The 14469-nt window shown below is 43.1% G+C and overlaps 1 protein-coding gene across 2 annotated transcripts in view; it reads right to left on the reverse strand.

Annotated features, from left to right (window-relative positions):
• Positions 1-14469, reverse strand: part of dock1 (dedicator of cytokinesis 1) — a 305592-nt gene that overhangs the window by 265136 nt on the left and 25987 nt on the right. For both annotated transcript variants that reach the window (XM_067430394.1, XM_067430393.1), the window contains exon 2: positions 6273-6356. In XM_067430394.1, coding sequence (XP_067286495.1) covers positions 6273-6356 — 84 coding nt within the window. The remainder of the gene's footprint in view (positions 1-6272; positions 6357-14469) is intronic.

Raw genomic sequence — 14469 nt, forward strand, 5'->3', positions numbered from 1 at the left:
CATGCTCATCAATTGATTTGTGGGCGGAGAGTATAAAACTTGTTCATCTCTTGCTCATTAGTGCTTTGTCTGGGGGATCACCTCCAGAGGAGTCATTTTTTTGCTCCGCTTTGTTTCTAATTTATTTCTCCTGTATCAACATTCCTCACCTTTTAGGATTCTTATTTTTCCCTTTATTGTTTAAATCCCTAGACATTGTGTATATTTCTGTACCGGATCATTATGTTTTATTTAATAAATAATCTTGTAAGCAAATCATTGGTTTTGTGTGTGTGATCCTCTTTGTTACGGCCGAGAATGAGCTGGCCATGACATCACATATGGACTACTTTGACAATGTTTTTATTCCCTTTCTGGACATGGACATTATAGTGTGCATACACTTAAAAACACTGTTGGACTAAATATAAAATATCTTAAACTGAGTTCTGAAGATGAACAGAGATCTTATTGGTGTGGAACGACATTAAGGTGAGGAGTTAATGACATCAATTTCATTTTTGGGTGAACTAACCCTTTACGGGTAGAGTTAGGGTCAGGTGTGGTGGTGTGGGTGAGTTTAAGGGTAAAGTTAGGGTCAGGTGTGGTGGTGTGGGTCAGTTTAAGGGTAAAGTTAGGGTCAGGTGTGGTGGTGTGGGTCAGTTTAAGGGTAGAGTTAGGGTCAGGTGTGGTGGTGTGGGTCAGTTTAAGGGTAGAGTTAGGGACAGGTGTGGTGGTGTGGGTGAGTTTAAGGGTAAAGTTAGGGTCAGGTGTGGTGGTGTGGGTCAGTTTAAGGGTAAAGTTAGGGCAGGTGTGGTGGTGTGGGTCAGTTTAAGGGTAAAGTTAGGGACAGGTGTGGTGGTGTGGGTCAGTTTAAGGGTAGAGTTAGGGTCAGGTGTGGTGGTGTGGGTCAGTTTAAGGGTAGAGTTAGGGTCAGGTGTGGTGGTGTGGGTCAGTTTAAGGGTAGAGTTAGGGTCAGGTGTGGTGGTGTGGGTCAGTTTATGGGTAAAGTTAGGGACAGGTGTGGTGGTGTGGGTCAGTGTCAGGGTAAAGTTAGGGACAGGTGTGGTGGTGTGGGTCAGTTTAAGGGTAGAGTTAGGGTCAGGTGTGGTGGTGTGGGTCAGTTTAAGGGTAGAGTTAGGGTCAGGTGTGGTGGTGTGGGTCAGTTTAAGGGTAAAGTTAGGGTCTGGTGTGGTGGTGTGGGTTGAGTTTAAGGGTAAAGTTAGGGTCAGGTGTGGTGGTGTGGGTCAGTTTAAGGGTAGAGTTAGGGTCAGGTGTGGTGGTGTGGGTCAGTTTAAGGGTAAAGTTAGGGTCAGGTGTGGTGGTGTGGGTCAGTTTAAGGGTAAAGTTAGGGTCAGGTGTGGTGGTATGGGTCAGTTTAAGGGTAAAGTTAGGGTCAGGTGTGGTGGTGTGGGTCAGTGTAAGGGTAAAGTTAGGGTCAGGTGTGGTGGTGTGGGTCAGTTTAAGGGTAGAGTTAGGGTCAGGTGTGGTGGTGTGGGTCAGTTTAAGGGTAGAGTTAGGGTCAGGTGTGGTGCTGTGGGTCAGTTTAAGGGTAAAGTTAGGGACAGGTGTGGTGGTGTGGGTCAGTTTAAGGGTAAAGTTAGGGACAGGTGTGGTGGTGTGGGTCAGTTTAAGGGTAAAGTTAGGGTCAGGTGTAGTGGTGTGGGTCAGTTTAAGGGTAAAGTTAGGGTCAGGTGTGGTGGTGTGGGTCAGTTTAAGGGTAAAGTTAGGGTCTGGTGTGGTGGTGTGGGTCAGTTTAAGGGTAAAGTTAGGGTCTGGTGTGGTGGTGTGGGTTGAGTTTAAGGGTAAAGTTAGGGTCAGGTGTGGTGGTGTGGGTCAGTTTAAGGGTAAAGTTAGGGTCAGGTGTGGTGGTGTGGGTTGAGTTTAAGGGTAAAGTTAGGGTCAGGTGTGGTGGTGTGGGTCAGTTTAAGGGTAAAGTTAGGGTCAGGTGTGGTGGTGTGGGTCAGTTTAAGGGTAGAGTTAGGGACAAGTGTGGTGGTGTGGGTCAGTTTAAGGGTAGAGTTAGGGTCAGGTGTGGTGGTGTGGGTGAGTTTAAGGGTAAAGTTAGGGTCAGGTGTGGTGGTGTGGGTCAGTTTAAGGGTAAAGTTAGGGTCAGGTGTGGTGGTGTGGGTCAGTTTAAGGGTAAAGTTAGGGACAGGTGTGGTGGTGTGGGTCAGTTTCAGGGTAAAGTTAGGGTCAGGTGTGGTGGTGTGGGTCAGTTTAAGGGTAAAGTTAGGGTCAGGTGTGGTGGTGTGGGTCAGTTTAAGGGTAAAGATAGGGTCAGGTGTGGTGGTGTGGGTGAGTTTAAGGGTAAAGTTAGGGTAAGGTGTGGTGGTGTGGGTCAGTTTAAGGGTAAAGTTAGGGTCAGGTGTGGTGGTGTGGGTCAGTTTAAGGGTAAAGTTAGGGTCTGGTGTGGTGGTGTGGGTCAGTTTAAGGGTAAAGTTAGGGTCTGGTGTGGTGGTGTGGGTTGAGTTTAAGGGTAAAGTTAGGGTCAGGTGTGGTGGTGTGGGTCAGTTTAAGGGTAAAGTTAGGGTCAGGTGTGGTGGTGTGGGTTGAGTTTAAGGGTAAAGTTAGGGTCAGGTGTGGTGGTGTGGGTCAGTTTAAGGGTAAAGTTAGGGCAGGTGTGGTGGTGTGGGTGAGTTTAAGGGTAAAGTTAGGGTAAGGTGTGGTGGTGTGGGTCAGTTTAAGGGTAAAGTTAGGGTCAGGTGTGGTGGTGTGGGTCAGTTTAAGGGTAAAGTTAGGGTCTGGTGTGGTGGTGTGGGTCAGTTTAAGGGTAAAGTTAGGGTCTGGTGTGGTGGTGTGGGTTGAGTTTAAGGGTAAAGTTAGGGTCAGGTGTGGTGGTGTGGGTCAGTTTAAGGGTAAAGTTAGGGTCAGGTGTGGTGGTGTGGGTTGAGTTTAAGGGTAAAGTTAGGGTCAGGTGTGGTGGTGTGGGTCAGTTTAAGGGTAAAGTTAGGGTCAGGTGTGGTGGTGTGGGTCAGTTTAAGGGTAGAGTTAGGGACAAGTGTGGTGGTGTGGGTCAGTTTAAGGGTAGAGTTAGGGTCAGGTGTGGTGGTGTGGGTGAGTTTAAGGGTAAAGTTAGGGTCAGGTGTGGTGGTGTGGGTCAGTTTAAGGGTAAAGTTAGGGTCAGGTGTGGTGGTGTGGGTCAGTTTAAGGGTAAAGTTAGGGACAGGTGTGGTGGTGTGGGTCAGTTTCAGGGTAAAGTTAGGGTCAGGTGTGGTGGTGTGGGTCAGTTTAAGGGTAAAGTTAGGGTCAGGTGTGGTGGTGTGGGTCAGTTTAAGGGTAAAGATAGGGTCAGGTGTGGTGGTGTGGGTCAGTTTAAGGGTAGAGTTAGGGTCAGGTGTGGTGGTGTGGGTCAGTTTAAGGGTAAAGTTAGGGTCAGGTGTGGTGGTGTGGGTCAGTTTATGGGTAAAGTTAGGGACAGGTGTGGTGGTGTGGGTCCGTTTAAGGGTAAAGTTAGGGTCAGGTGTGGTGGTGTGGGTCAGTTTAAGGGTAGAGTTAGGGTCAGGTGTGGTGGTGTGGGTCAGTTTAAGGGTAGAGTTAGGGTCAGGTGTGGTGGTGTGGGTCAGTTTAAGGGTAGAGTTAGGGACAGGTGTGGTGGTGTGGGTGAGTTTAAGGGTAAAGTTAGGGTCAGGTGTGGTGGTGTGGGTCAGTTTAAGGGTAAAGTTAGGGCAGGTGTGGTGGTGTGGGTCAGTTTAAGGGTAAAGTTAGGGACAGGTGTGGTGGTGTGGGTCAGTTTAAGGGTAGAGTTAGGGTCAGGTGTGGTGGTGTGGGTCAGTTTAAGGGTAGAGTTAGGGTCAGGTGTGGTGGTGTGGGTCAGTTTAAGGGTAGAGTTAGGGTCAGGTGTGGTGGTGTGGGTCAGTTTATGGGTAAAGTTAGGGACAGGTGTGGTGGTGTGGGTCAGTGTCAGGGTAAAGTTAGGGACAGGTGTGGTGGTGTGGGTCAGTTTAAGGGTAGAGTTAGGGTCAGGTGTGGTGGTGTGGGTCAGTTTAAGGGTAGAGTTAGGGTCAGGTGTGGTGGTGTGGGTCAGTTTAAGGGTAAAGTTAGGGTCTGGTGTGGTGGTGTGGGTTGAGTTTAAGGGTAAAGTTAGGGTCAGGTGTGGTGGTGTGGGTCAGTTTAAGGGTAAAGTTAGGGCAGGTGTGGTGGTGTGGGTCAGTTTAAGGGTAAAGTTAGGGACAGGTGTGGTGGTGTGGGTCAGTTTAAGGGTAGAGTTAGGGTCAGGTGTGGTGGTGTGGGTCAGTTTAAGGGTAGAGTTAGGGTCAGGTGTGGTGGTGTGGGTCAGTTTAAGGGTAGAGTTAGGGTCAGGTGTGGTGGTGTGGGTCAGTTTATGGGTAAAGTTAGGGACAGGTGTGGTGGTGTGGGTCAGTGTCAGGGTAAAGTTAGGGACAGGTGTGGTGGTGTGGGTCAGTTTAAGGGTAGAGTTAGGGTCAGGTGTGGTGGTGTGGGTCAGTTTAAGGGTAGAGTTAGGGTCAGGTGTGGTGGTGTGGGTCAGTTTAAGGGTAAAGTTAGGGTCTGGTGTGGTGGTGTGGGTTGAGTTTAAGGGTAAAGTTAGGGTCAGGTGTGGTGGTGTGGGTCAGTTTAAGGGTAGAGTTAGGGTCAGGTGTGGTGGTGTGGGTCAGTTTAAGGGTAAAGTTAGGGTCAGGTGTGGTGGTGTGGGTCAGTTTAAGGGTAAAGTTAGGGTCAGGTGTGGTGGTATGGGTCAGTTTAAGGGTAAAGTTAGGGTCAGGTGTGGTGGTGTGGGTCAGTGTAAGGGTAAAGTTAGGGTCAGGTGTGGTGGTGTGGGTCAGTTTAAGGGTAGAGTTAGGGTCAGGTGTGGTGGTGTGGGTCAGTTTAAGGGTAGAGTTAGGGTCAGGTGTGGTGCTGTGGGTCAGTTTAAGGGTAAAGTTAGGGACAGGTGTGGTGGTGTGGGTCAGTTTAAGGGTAAAGTTAGGGACAGGTGTGGTGGTGTGGGTCAGTTTAAGGGTAAAGTTAGGGTCAGGTGTGATGGTGTGGGTCAGTTTAAGGGTAAAGTTAGGGTCAGGTGTGGTGGTGTGGGTCAGTTTAAGGGTAAAGTTAGGGCAGGTGTGGTGGTGTGGGTGAGTTTAAGGGTAGAGTTAGGGTCAGGTGTGGTGGTGTGGGTGAGTTTAAGGGTAGAGTTAGGGTCAGGTGTGGTGGTGTGGGTCAGTTTAAGGGTAAAGTTAGGGACAGGTGTGGTGGTGTGGGTCAGTTTAAGGGTAAAGTTAGGGTCAGGTGTGGTGGTGTGGGTCAGTTTAAGGGTAAAGTTAGGGCAGGTGTGGTGGTGTGGGTGAGTTTAAGGGTAGAGTTAGGGTCAGGTGTGGTGGTGTGGGTGAGTTTAAGGGTAGAGTTAGGGTCAGGTGTGGTGGTGTGGGTCAGTTTAAGGGTAAAGTTAGGGTCAGGTGTGGTGGTGTGGGTCAGTTTAAGGGTAAAGTTAGGGTCAGGTGTGGTGGTGTGGGTCAGTTTAAGGGTAAAGTTAGGGTCAGGTGTGGTGGTATGGGTCAGTTTAAGGGTAAAGTTAGGGTCAGGTGTGGTGGTGTGGGTCAGTGTAAGGGTAAAGTTAGGGTCAGGTGTGGTGGTGTGGGTCAGTTTAAGGGTAGAGTTAGGGTCAGGTGTGGTGGTGTGGGTCAGTTTAAGGGTAGAGTTAGGGTCAGGTGTGGTGCTGTGGGTCAGTTTAAGGGTAAAGTTAGGGACAGGTGTGGTGGTGTGGGTCAGTTTAAGGGTAAAGTTAGGGACAGGTGTGGTGGTGTGGGTCAGTTTAAGGGTAAAGTTAGGGTCAGGTGTGGTGGTGTGGGTCAGTTTAAGGGTAAAGTTAGGGTCAGGTGTGGTGGTGTGGGTCAGTTTAAGGGTAAAGTTAGGGCAGGTGTGGTGGTGTGGGTGAGTTTAAGGGTAGAGTTAGGGTCAGGTGTGGTGGTGTGGGTGAGTTTAAGGGTAGAGTTAAGGGTAAAGTGAACAAACCCTTTAAACCTTTTGATTTTGTCATATATATATTATCTCTCTCTCTCTCTCTCTCTCTCTCTCTCTCTCTCTCTCTATATATATATATATATATAAAATACACAAAGTAAAATGACCAAATGACCAATAAATAAATAACAACAATAACAATAATTAAAAATAGAAATGCACAAAACAAGACCAAATGACACAAAATGAATAGCTTTGATAAAAGGATAAATGGTCGAGCTTGATAAATGAAGTTAAAATAAAACATACTATTTTAAAATAAATAGCCACTTTCATATTGATGATTTACATTTAATTACAACAGAAGAATTTGTGTGTTTGTGCGCGCCTCTCACCTTCATACGTCTCCAGGATGTGTACAGTGTCTCCGATCTGTAAGGAAAGCTCTTCATCACTGCGAGCATCATAGTTATAGATGGCTGGGGACAAAGAACATAAAACACTGTACTGAGACACATGGCATCAATTTCTGGTGTGCTTGTGTGTGTGTGTGTGTGTGTGTGTGTGTGTGTGTGTGTGTAGCGGAGGGTTATGGATGGTGCAGTAATTCAATAACTAACCACACAACAAACAACTGCAGCTCAACAATAAACACTAGCTCCAATTTGACACATACAAGCACCTAAAAGCATGAAAAAGTTTTGACATTAAGCGTGTCATGATTGAGTGCGCAGAATTATGTTTTTATATAAAGACCTTTAGTGAATAACGAATTTAAATCTCGTTTAGATATACATTTTTTTTGTAGAGATGTACATTTTGTCCTGCAAAAACTCCTTCAGGAAGAGTATGATCATGTCTTTGACAGACAGTGTGTACTGCAGTCTTCATCATTCGGCCAGGAGGAGCAGCGGTGACGTTTCTGCGGTGATGTGTGCCACTGTGTTTCTCAGCGACCCTGAAAGGCCACACAACCCCAGTGACAGAGAGACAGAAGAGGACAAGAAGAGAGCGAGACCTGTGAGGGTTAATTACACACAAACTATTTCTGTCTCTGTCAAGACTCTCACCTTCATTCTCACACACATGCTGTTTTCTCTGTCTTTCTCTCTGGCAACTCAGAGTCTCTCAGCAGAAAGAGTAAATTACAGAAAATTCTCAGCATGGGCCTTTTCACAACACACACACACACACACACACGTACGTCGTTTCTCTTTGTAATCTCTCCCTCCATAGATATTTTTTGCATGAATCTGAATTAAACCCCTCTGCAGCTCAACATGACTAAAATATTTAAATGCACGTCCTTTTAAATTGCGAGTTAGAGAAACACTCAACTTGTACCTACAATTTCATGTATTCAATCCAATAATCATAAGTTACTAAACCATTAAAAAATGCACCATATAAACACCCAAAAAACTGCCACAACATTTCAGATTGGCCTTTATTTTTATAATGTAAGGTTTCTGAAGGCTCATGTGACAATGAAGACTGGAGTATTCATGCTGAAAATTCAGCTTAGATCACAGAAATAAAATCAGAACAGTAAAGAACAATTATTTTAAATTGTAATAATATTCCACAATATTATTGTTTTTATTGTATTTATGATTAAATAAATGCAGCCTTTCAAAAACATTTCAAAAAAATCTTGTTGACCACACATTTTCCAAGGCATGTTTAGTTATAAAACGCATACAAAAAAAATGACAATGGCAATCGCAAATGCTTTTGAAAGTTAATGCACTGAACTCAGACATTTCTAGCAGAGCTTTAATCATAAACCTTTAACATTTCTGCTGTATACTACCGACAAAGCGAGTCAGACAAACTACAAAAACATATGAGCTGTACACTTCTTTGCACACAAAAACCTTCATACAGACAACCAGATCTGCACATCAATCCAATGTGCTGCCATTCTGATATAACTACAAGAAGCCAATACAATTACAGAACAAATGATACACAGAGTAAAAGTAAGGACTAGAGAAAAAAGATAAAGATAGTGGCTGAGAATATGTAGCATCCCTCTAATGTGCATAAACTACCACAGACACAGCTCTTATCTTAGTAGGAAGAACATTCTACCAGATGACATGTCTTTCTCTCACACACTTATGGAAATGTACACATAAACAAAAATTATTATATAAGCTCAGCTCAGATTGCTGTGACTGGAATTTCATAGCTACATGAGGCTAAACACGCCACAATACTGAACGGTCCAAGGAAGGAACAGTGGTGAACCAGTGACAGGTTCATGGACGGCCAAGGCTCATTGATGCGCGTAGGGGGTGCTACTTGCTCTGCTGGGAAACCTAGGGTCCTGCCATCCATGTGGATGTTACTTTGACACGCTCCACCTACCTGAGCATTGTTGCAGACCACGTACACCCTTTCATGGAAACGGTATTCCCTGGTGGCTGTGGCTCTTTCAGCAGGATAATGCTCCTGACACAAAGCAAAATTGGTTCAGGAATGGTTTGAGGAGCACAACAATGAGTTTGAGGTGTTCACTCAACCTCCAAATTCCCCAGATCTCAATCAAATTGAGCATCTGTGGGATGAGCTAAACAAACAAGTCCGGTGCAAAGTCTGATGTAAATTACAGGATTTAAAGGATCTGCTATTAACATATTGGTCCCATATACCACAGCACATCTTCAGGGGTCTAGTCGAGTCCATGCCTCGACGGGTTAGGGATGTTCTGCCAGCAAAAAGGGGTATAACACAATATTAGGAAGGTGGTCATAATGCTGGTCATATATATATGTATATATATATATATATACACACACACACACACACACACACACACACACACACACACGCACACACACACACACACACACACACACACCATGAGAAAACCAACTGAACAAATAAAATTGATGTGATGTGACGTGACGGTGATGGGCCACCTAAAATAAAGCATAAAAGCAGAATCATTTCACCGTCAACTGTTTTGAAACGGCATTCTTGTGCATATTATGCATAAAAAACATTGCTTGGTTGTGTAGCTCCTTAGGTTTTGGATCAGAGCTGAAGGAAGAAGAGGAAGGGAGCGACACAAAGAGGATCCGAGCAGCATGAGATGACCCGTGTGTGTGAGACTTTGACAGGAAGTTCAGGTCCCTAGAGGCGTCCCTGTCCCGAGAGAGAAAGCAGACGCCTCAGTCGCCTCTCTTCCACTCTGGCTCTGAGTGAATGAAGCCCATTGAGCCGTGCACGGACACCAGCTGCATCAGCGAGAGAAGGGAAGTCACTCGCCTGCCCTCCAAACGAGTATCTAAACCACAGACCTGCAGAAACACCTCTGAAAACTGTCCTGAGGGCTAAAGCAGGGGCATTTTCACATGCCGTTTATCTGGAAAGTGCTTCATAATGGCAGGGAATGAGATGAGTGTGGGGCTATTGAAGTCACTGACTGACAGAGTCAAAAGCACACAAAAGGAATCATAAAATAATCTCTATATCTGGCCGCAGGTGAAGAGGAATAACTCCAGTCGGAAAATAACTGGCCATTACAGCCAGGTTGCGTGAGCCACCCATAGCATAGAGAGCAGGAATACTTCAGTGGAGGAGAAAAAAGATACTTGGAAATCAAAAAACAGAGGCTGAACATCAGAAATGAATTTCTAACAGAATGGACGACACAACAAAGGTGCTCGAGCAAAACATCTATCAATTTCTTGTAATGAGAGCAGCGCAGTGAGCCAGGAAGGGTTTCATAACACAACTTTGAGGTCGACAGCTTCTCTTTGAGGCCTGGAAGTGTAATAAAGGATTTTATTGTTTTACTTAGCCAGACATTTCAGTGTCGCTATAAAGTCTGGTCCATCTTGCAGTTTATTAGCAGTGTTTGCACAAACCTTGAAACCTAAGTATTGAACTTAATTGTGTAACTCGGCCCGAGGCGTTTGTGCTGTGCTATGGACATGAATGAGTCTTGAGCTATTACTTTTATAAACAATTGAACTTAGTTTTCACCTGATTGAATCCCAACCTAAAAATCAACATCCGTGGGCTGTATCTAGAGTCTAGAGCGTCAGAAACTCTCTCACTAAATCTAGCAACCACCTAGAACACCCTTGCTAACAGCCAGCCACAATACTGCAGTTTAGCACAACATAAAAAATAAATAAATAAAAAATTCTGGATATATCAATGGATATATAGATTTATTATAGAGCCCCTAAAAACACATTTGCAAAAAAACATATACAAACTGTCTAAAAAAAAACCTTGGCTGTTTTTGTGTGTAATTTGACAACGACCTGTCTAAAGCTGAGATCAAGTTTTAGGTCTCACTTACACAATTACACATTACTTCAGCGATTAGACTATGGCTTTGTATCAGTAGAAACCCTGGAGTATATTCAAATGATCGTGCTCCCTCCTCTTATATCCCCCTGAGACGAGAGATTTATGCATTTTATTTCTGGAAAAATTCCTCTCGTGACGCAAATTGACGATATTTGCGTCACAAGAGGAATGTTTGCCCAGAGGCTAAAGACTACAGCCAGCAGAGGGAGCCATTTCCGTATGTTTTCATCTCGTGCATGGGGAATGGAGATCACACTCAGAGCTCAGCTACAGGCATTAATTTAAACGGATGCTAAGCAATGTAAGTGTTTTAACTTCTCAAATTAATTTCTATGAAAGTTAAGCTTCCAAAGGCATGAACTTAAAACGCGTTGTGAATGTATGCCGCGAATGTGGTCGCGATTACCTCAGCTCTCATCACGAGAGCTCATTATGACGTTAAATGTAATCTGACTCCTAATCGGAGTCTGCTGTGAGACTCACGCGGCAACTCCATCGTTATACTGAACACACACGTTCAGTATTTAATTGTACTTTCTGAACTCAGTCTCTGTAATCCAGTAGCGGTGGCTTTGGGAATGGCCTCACAGGGCAGCGAAGCATTCTGGGAATTGTAGTCTTTCATCCCCATTAGACAAAAATACATTGTCTGTCTTTTCTCAGTCTAGAAAGCACCAAATTCAAAAATAATTTCACATTTCTACTACATTAATGACCCAGTTTAAATAAAGATTCAGCTTCCCAGCGCTGAAGTACCCCTTTAACAACGTTGTCACTGTGACCACAGTAAAAAAAAAATGCTCCTCAAAAAGTAAACATCCACACACAGGCATTCACACACACTGACACACACACACACTAAAATGCTTCCATGCGCACAAGTCCTGCCCTGCATGGAATGGAATGAGGAAAAACACCATGAGCTTCGTTTCCTGTAACGAGGCTTAATTGGGGTTTGTAGAACAGAGAAAGCGTTCTGATCACACTCATTTGGAGTCCACAGAAACAAAATACTCCCAATTTAAGAGAGACGCAGAAATCGCAAATTACAAAAATCACAGACGCGCATGTTTACCCACACCGGCGCGGAGTGAGCCAGCTACAATTAACATGTGTGATAAATGTTCTGTATTTTCTTGGAAGGGTGGGTAAAGAAGACAAGCACAGAGAGACTGCATTGTGGGATATAGTATTACATGCAGTGTTCGCTAGTTGTATTCTTCACATCTTGGCAAAAGTAGTACGTTAACTGGGGATTTCATGCATACTGCAGAGCTAGTATAGCACAGTATAGTTTAGTTGTATGATAGTATGCCATTCATAACACAGCCATGGACAGAGAGAGAAATAGATAGAGATAGAGAGATACTCGCATTATGCCGCAGGGAATGCGGAAAAGAGGCTGATGAAGAGAGGCTGATGAAGAGATGAGATCTCATCATGTTGAGACAGTTTGTCTACAGTTTATAAATTCAACCAACAGGTAGAAACAAGCCTGCAATATGAAGCTGATGTCAAATACAGACAAAATAAAATGAAAATGTATTAGTGCAATAGAACAACCGCCTGAAATTCAGAACAGGGCTGTGGATAATGGACATTACACTATACCTTTACAAAAGATATTCTTATAATACACTTACGGCTTCAAAAAATAATATATTATTATAACAAATATATAGTTAGCAAAAAGTATTATTTTGACAATTTTGTTATTAATCAAATCACACATGCATCGAGTTCAGTGTTTGCAAGCCATGTGCATTTTGCTAGAAATATACATTTAACATACATTTGTCGGTCACAATCACTACTCTCTGAATAAATCAGTGCATATGAGGCATCCATTTTCAGACATGCATTTCAGTCACAGTTACTGATTTTCATTGACTTCTGGCCAGCGAGTTTTGTAAGCTAATATCTTTGCTATGTTAATATAATCATTTGAAAAGTTCATTTCAAGCAGCTTTCAAAACCCGGCAAACATTTTCCAATCATCACAACCAAAATAAACCTGTCTGTTTTCTATGCAACGGGATTAACTGCATTAATATCATCAAAAAAAAAAAAAACTTGAACTATTTATGAACTGCTTTCATAACAGAGTAACGAACACTTTTATTATATGCTTCATTTTTTCTGCTACCTGTCCATGACGGTTACATAACACTCACTTCATATCACACTAATTATAAACCAGACACATTTTCACAAAGTCTAACGGCGGATCTAGAGATCTTCATTAGACTCTCTGCATTATTCCGACGGGAGGACAATATTGAAGGGAGGCAAACTTTCACTAATTATCTTGTTTTTAGCAATTATCTTGGCCATTCTGAAACCCTGGTCGAAAATCTGACCTCAGAGCCCGTTTCGGTCATGTCCAAACTGACCCGGTCAGATCCACTCCGGTCACCATCATCAGCGGGTCAGTATGTGATGCGAACACACCTGGACTTCTGCTGCCTAATTGCTTCGTTTTAATTGGCCAACTACTCTTGAACTTGTGCAGGTCATACATTTTATAATGGGAAAATAATTATTCCAAGCAGCTTTAAGAATGCCCATAATTGAGTCAAGAACACGTGTAGGAAATGTACTTAACAGAGCTTTCACTCGTCCTCTCTACCAGTCTGCATACTCTAATTGTGGGTAATTATTATATAATACAGTCAAATCTATTTTCAACATTAACATATACTTCATGTGTTTGGAAATTCAACTCAAATATTTTATGAAAATCACATAACCATGCAGTATTATGACGATCAAATGAAATTTAATTCAATTATTTAAATATGAATAAATCACTCACATTATTCATATGAAATGTGTTAAAATCAAATAGGCCTAAATAAAATAATTATTAAAGGGCTAGATCACCCAAACATTTATATTTTGTTATTTACTCACCCTAATGCTCTGTGTGTGTGTGTGTGTGTGTGTGTGTGTGTGTGTGTGTGTGTGTGTGTGTGTGTGTGTGTGTGTGTGTGTGTGTGTGTGTGTGTGTGTGTGTGCGTGTGCGTGTTACAATGAAAACAGCTGACATTAATATAGAGTGGTGATTCAACTGGACTGAAATTTTTGCACACCTTCCAGCCAATCAGAATCAAATATTCAGACAGACCATGGAATAAATACTTTTTTTTAGTTATTGTTAAACTTTTTTTTACTTTGCATCCATTTGACTCGTGCTGTGTGACTGTGATGCTGTGGTTGCACACCTGTGTGTGTGTGTGTGTGTGTGTGTGTGTGTGTGTGTGTGTGTGTGTGTGTGTGTGTGTGTGTGTGTGTGTGTGTGTGTGTGTGTGTTGCACTTTATGACAATGAAGTATTCAGTCATCAATGACAGTAGTTTACAGGAAAAGGCCCTTTATTTTGTTTGCACTACTAAATGCTGCTGCCTACAGCTGTAATCAACAATAAAACCCTGTTCTATTTATTTATTTTTTCATTATCTTTAAAAAAATATATAATTATCACAACTATTCTTCAAATATCGTGATGTCAATTTGAGGTTATAAATCGTCCACTTTAAAATGAATAAAATGTATTTAAATACAAAGATGCATTTAAATTGATAAAACTTTATTAAATACACTTCAATAATTGGAAAAAGACCAATTAAAATCCATACAAACAGATTTAAATAAATAAACTTAAACATAAAGAAACAAATAAATAAAATGGTCCTGTAGTATATAAAACATTTCTGGGCTGAATTTGTAACAAAAATTGCTATAATTAGGAAATCAGGACACAGTTACCGTGAAATTACTTATATGGTGATTTTGGTCATACCACCCAGGCCAACGCAAATACAGAGTAAAAAGAGATCTAAATCAAGCTGTGCAATCTCAAAATCTCAAAAGTGTGAAAAGTCTCAAAATCACAGTCAACAAGCAGAAACCATCCATTATCTCAAAATACCATTGACCATCCTGATCGATTCGGTCTAATGCAGAGACACATGTTTATGCTGCAGTTACAGTGTGTGACGCATCAGGCCGTGCAGACAGCGCGGCTATAGATTGTGTCATAGTCTGCAGGTTTCAGAGTGGGCCGAGGATAATGAGATGAGCGAGGAGAAGGTCAGCGGAGGTGAGAAACAGCAGGAATCTCCCGGAACAAGAGGGTCAATGCTACTGAGGCAAAGAGGATTGTGGGTATAATGTAGAGAGACGAGACAGCAGCAAACACCCACGCTAATAACAGCGACAGAGCGCTAACATTGATTCCAGATAGCTCACTATTTGCAGA

Source organism: Pseudorasbora parva, chromosome 21 (assembly GCF_024679245.1).
Source record: "Pseudorasbora parva isolate DD20220531a chromosome 21, ASM2467924v1, whole genome shotgun sequence".
Taxonomy (NCBI): Eukaryota; Metazoa; Chordata; class Actinopteri; order Cypriniformes; family Gobionidae; genus Pseudorasbora; species Pseudorasbora parva.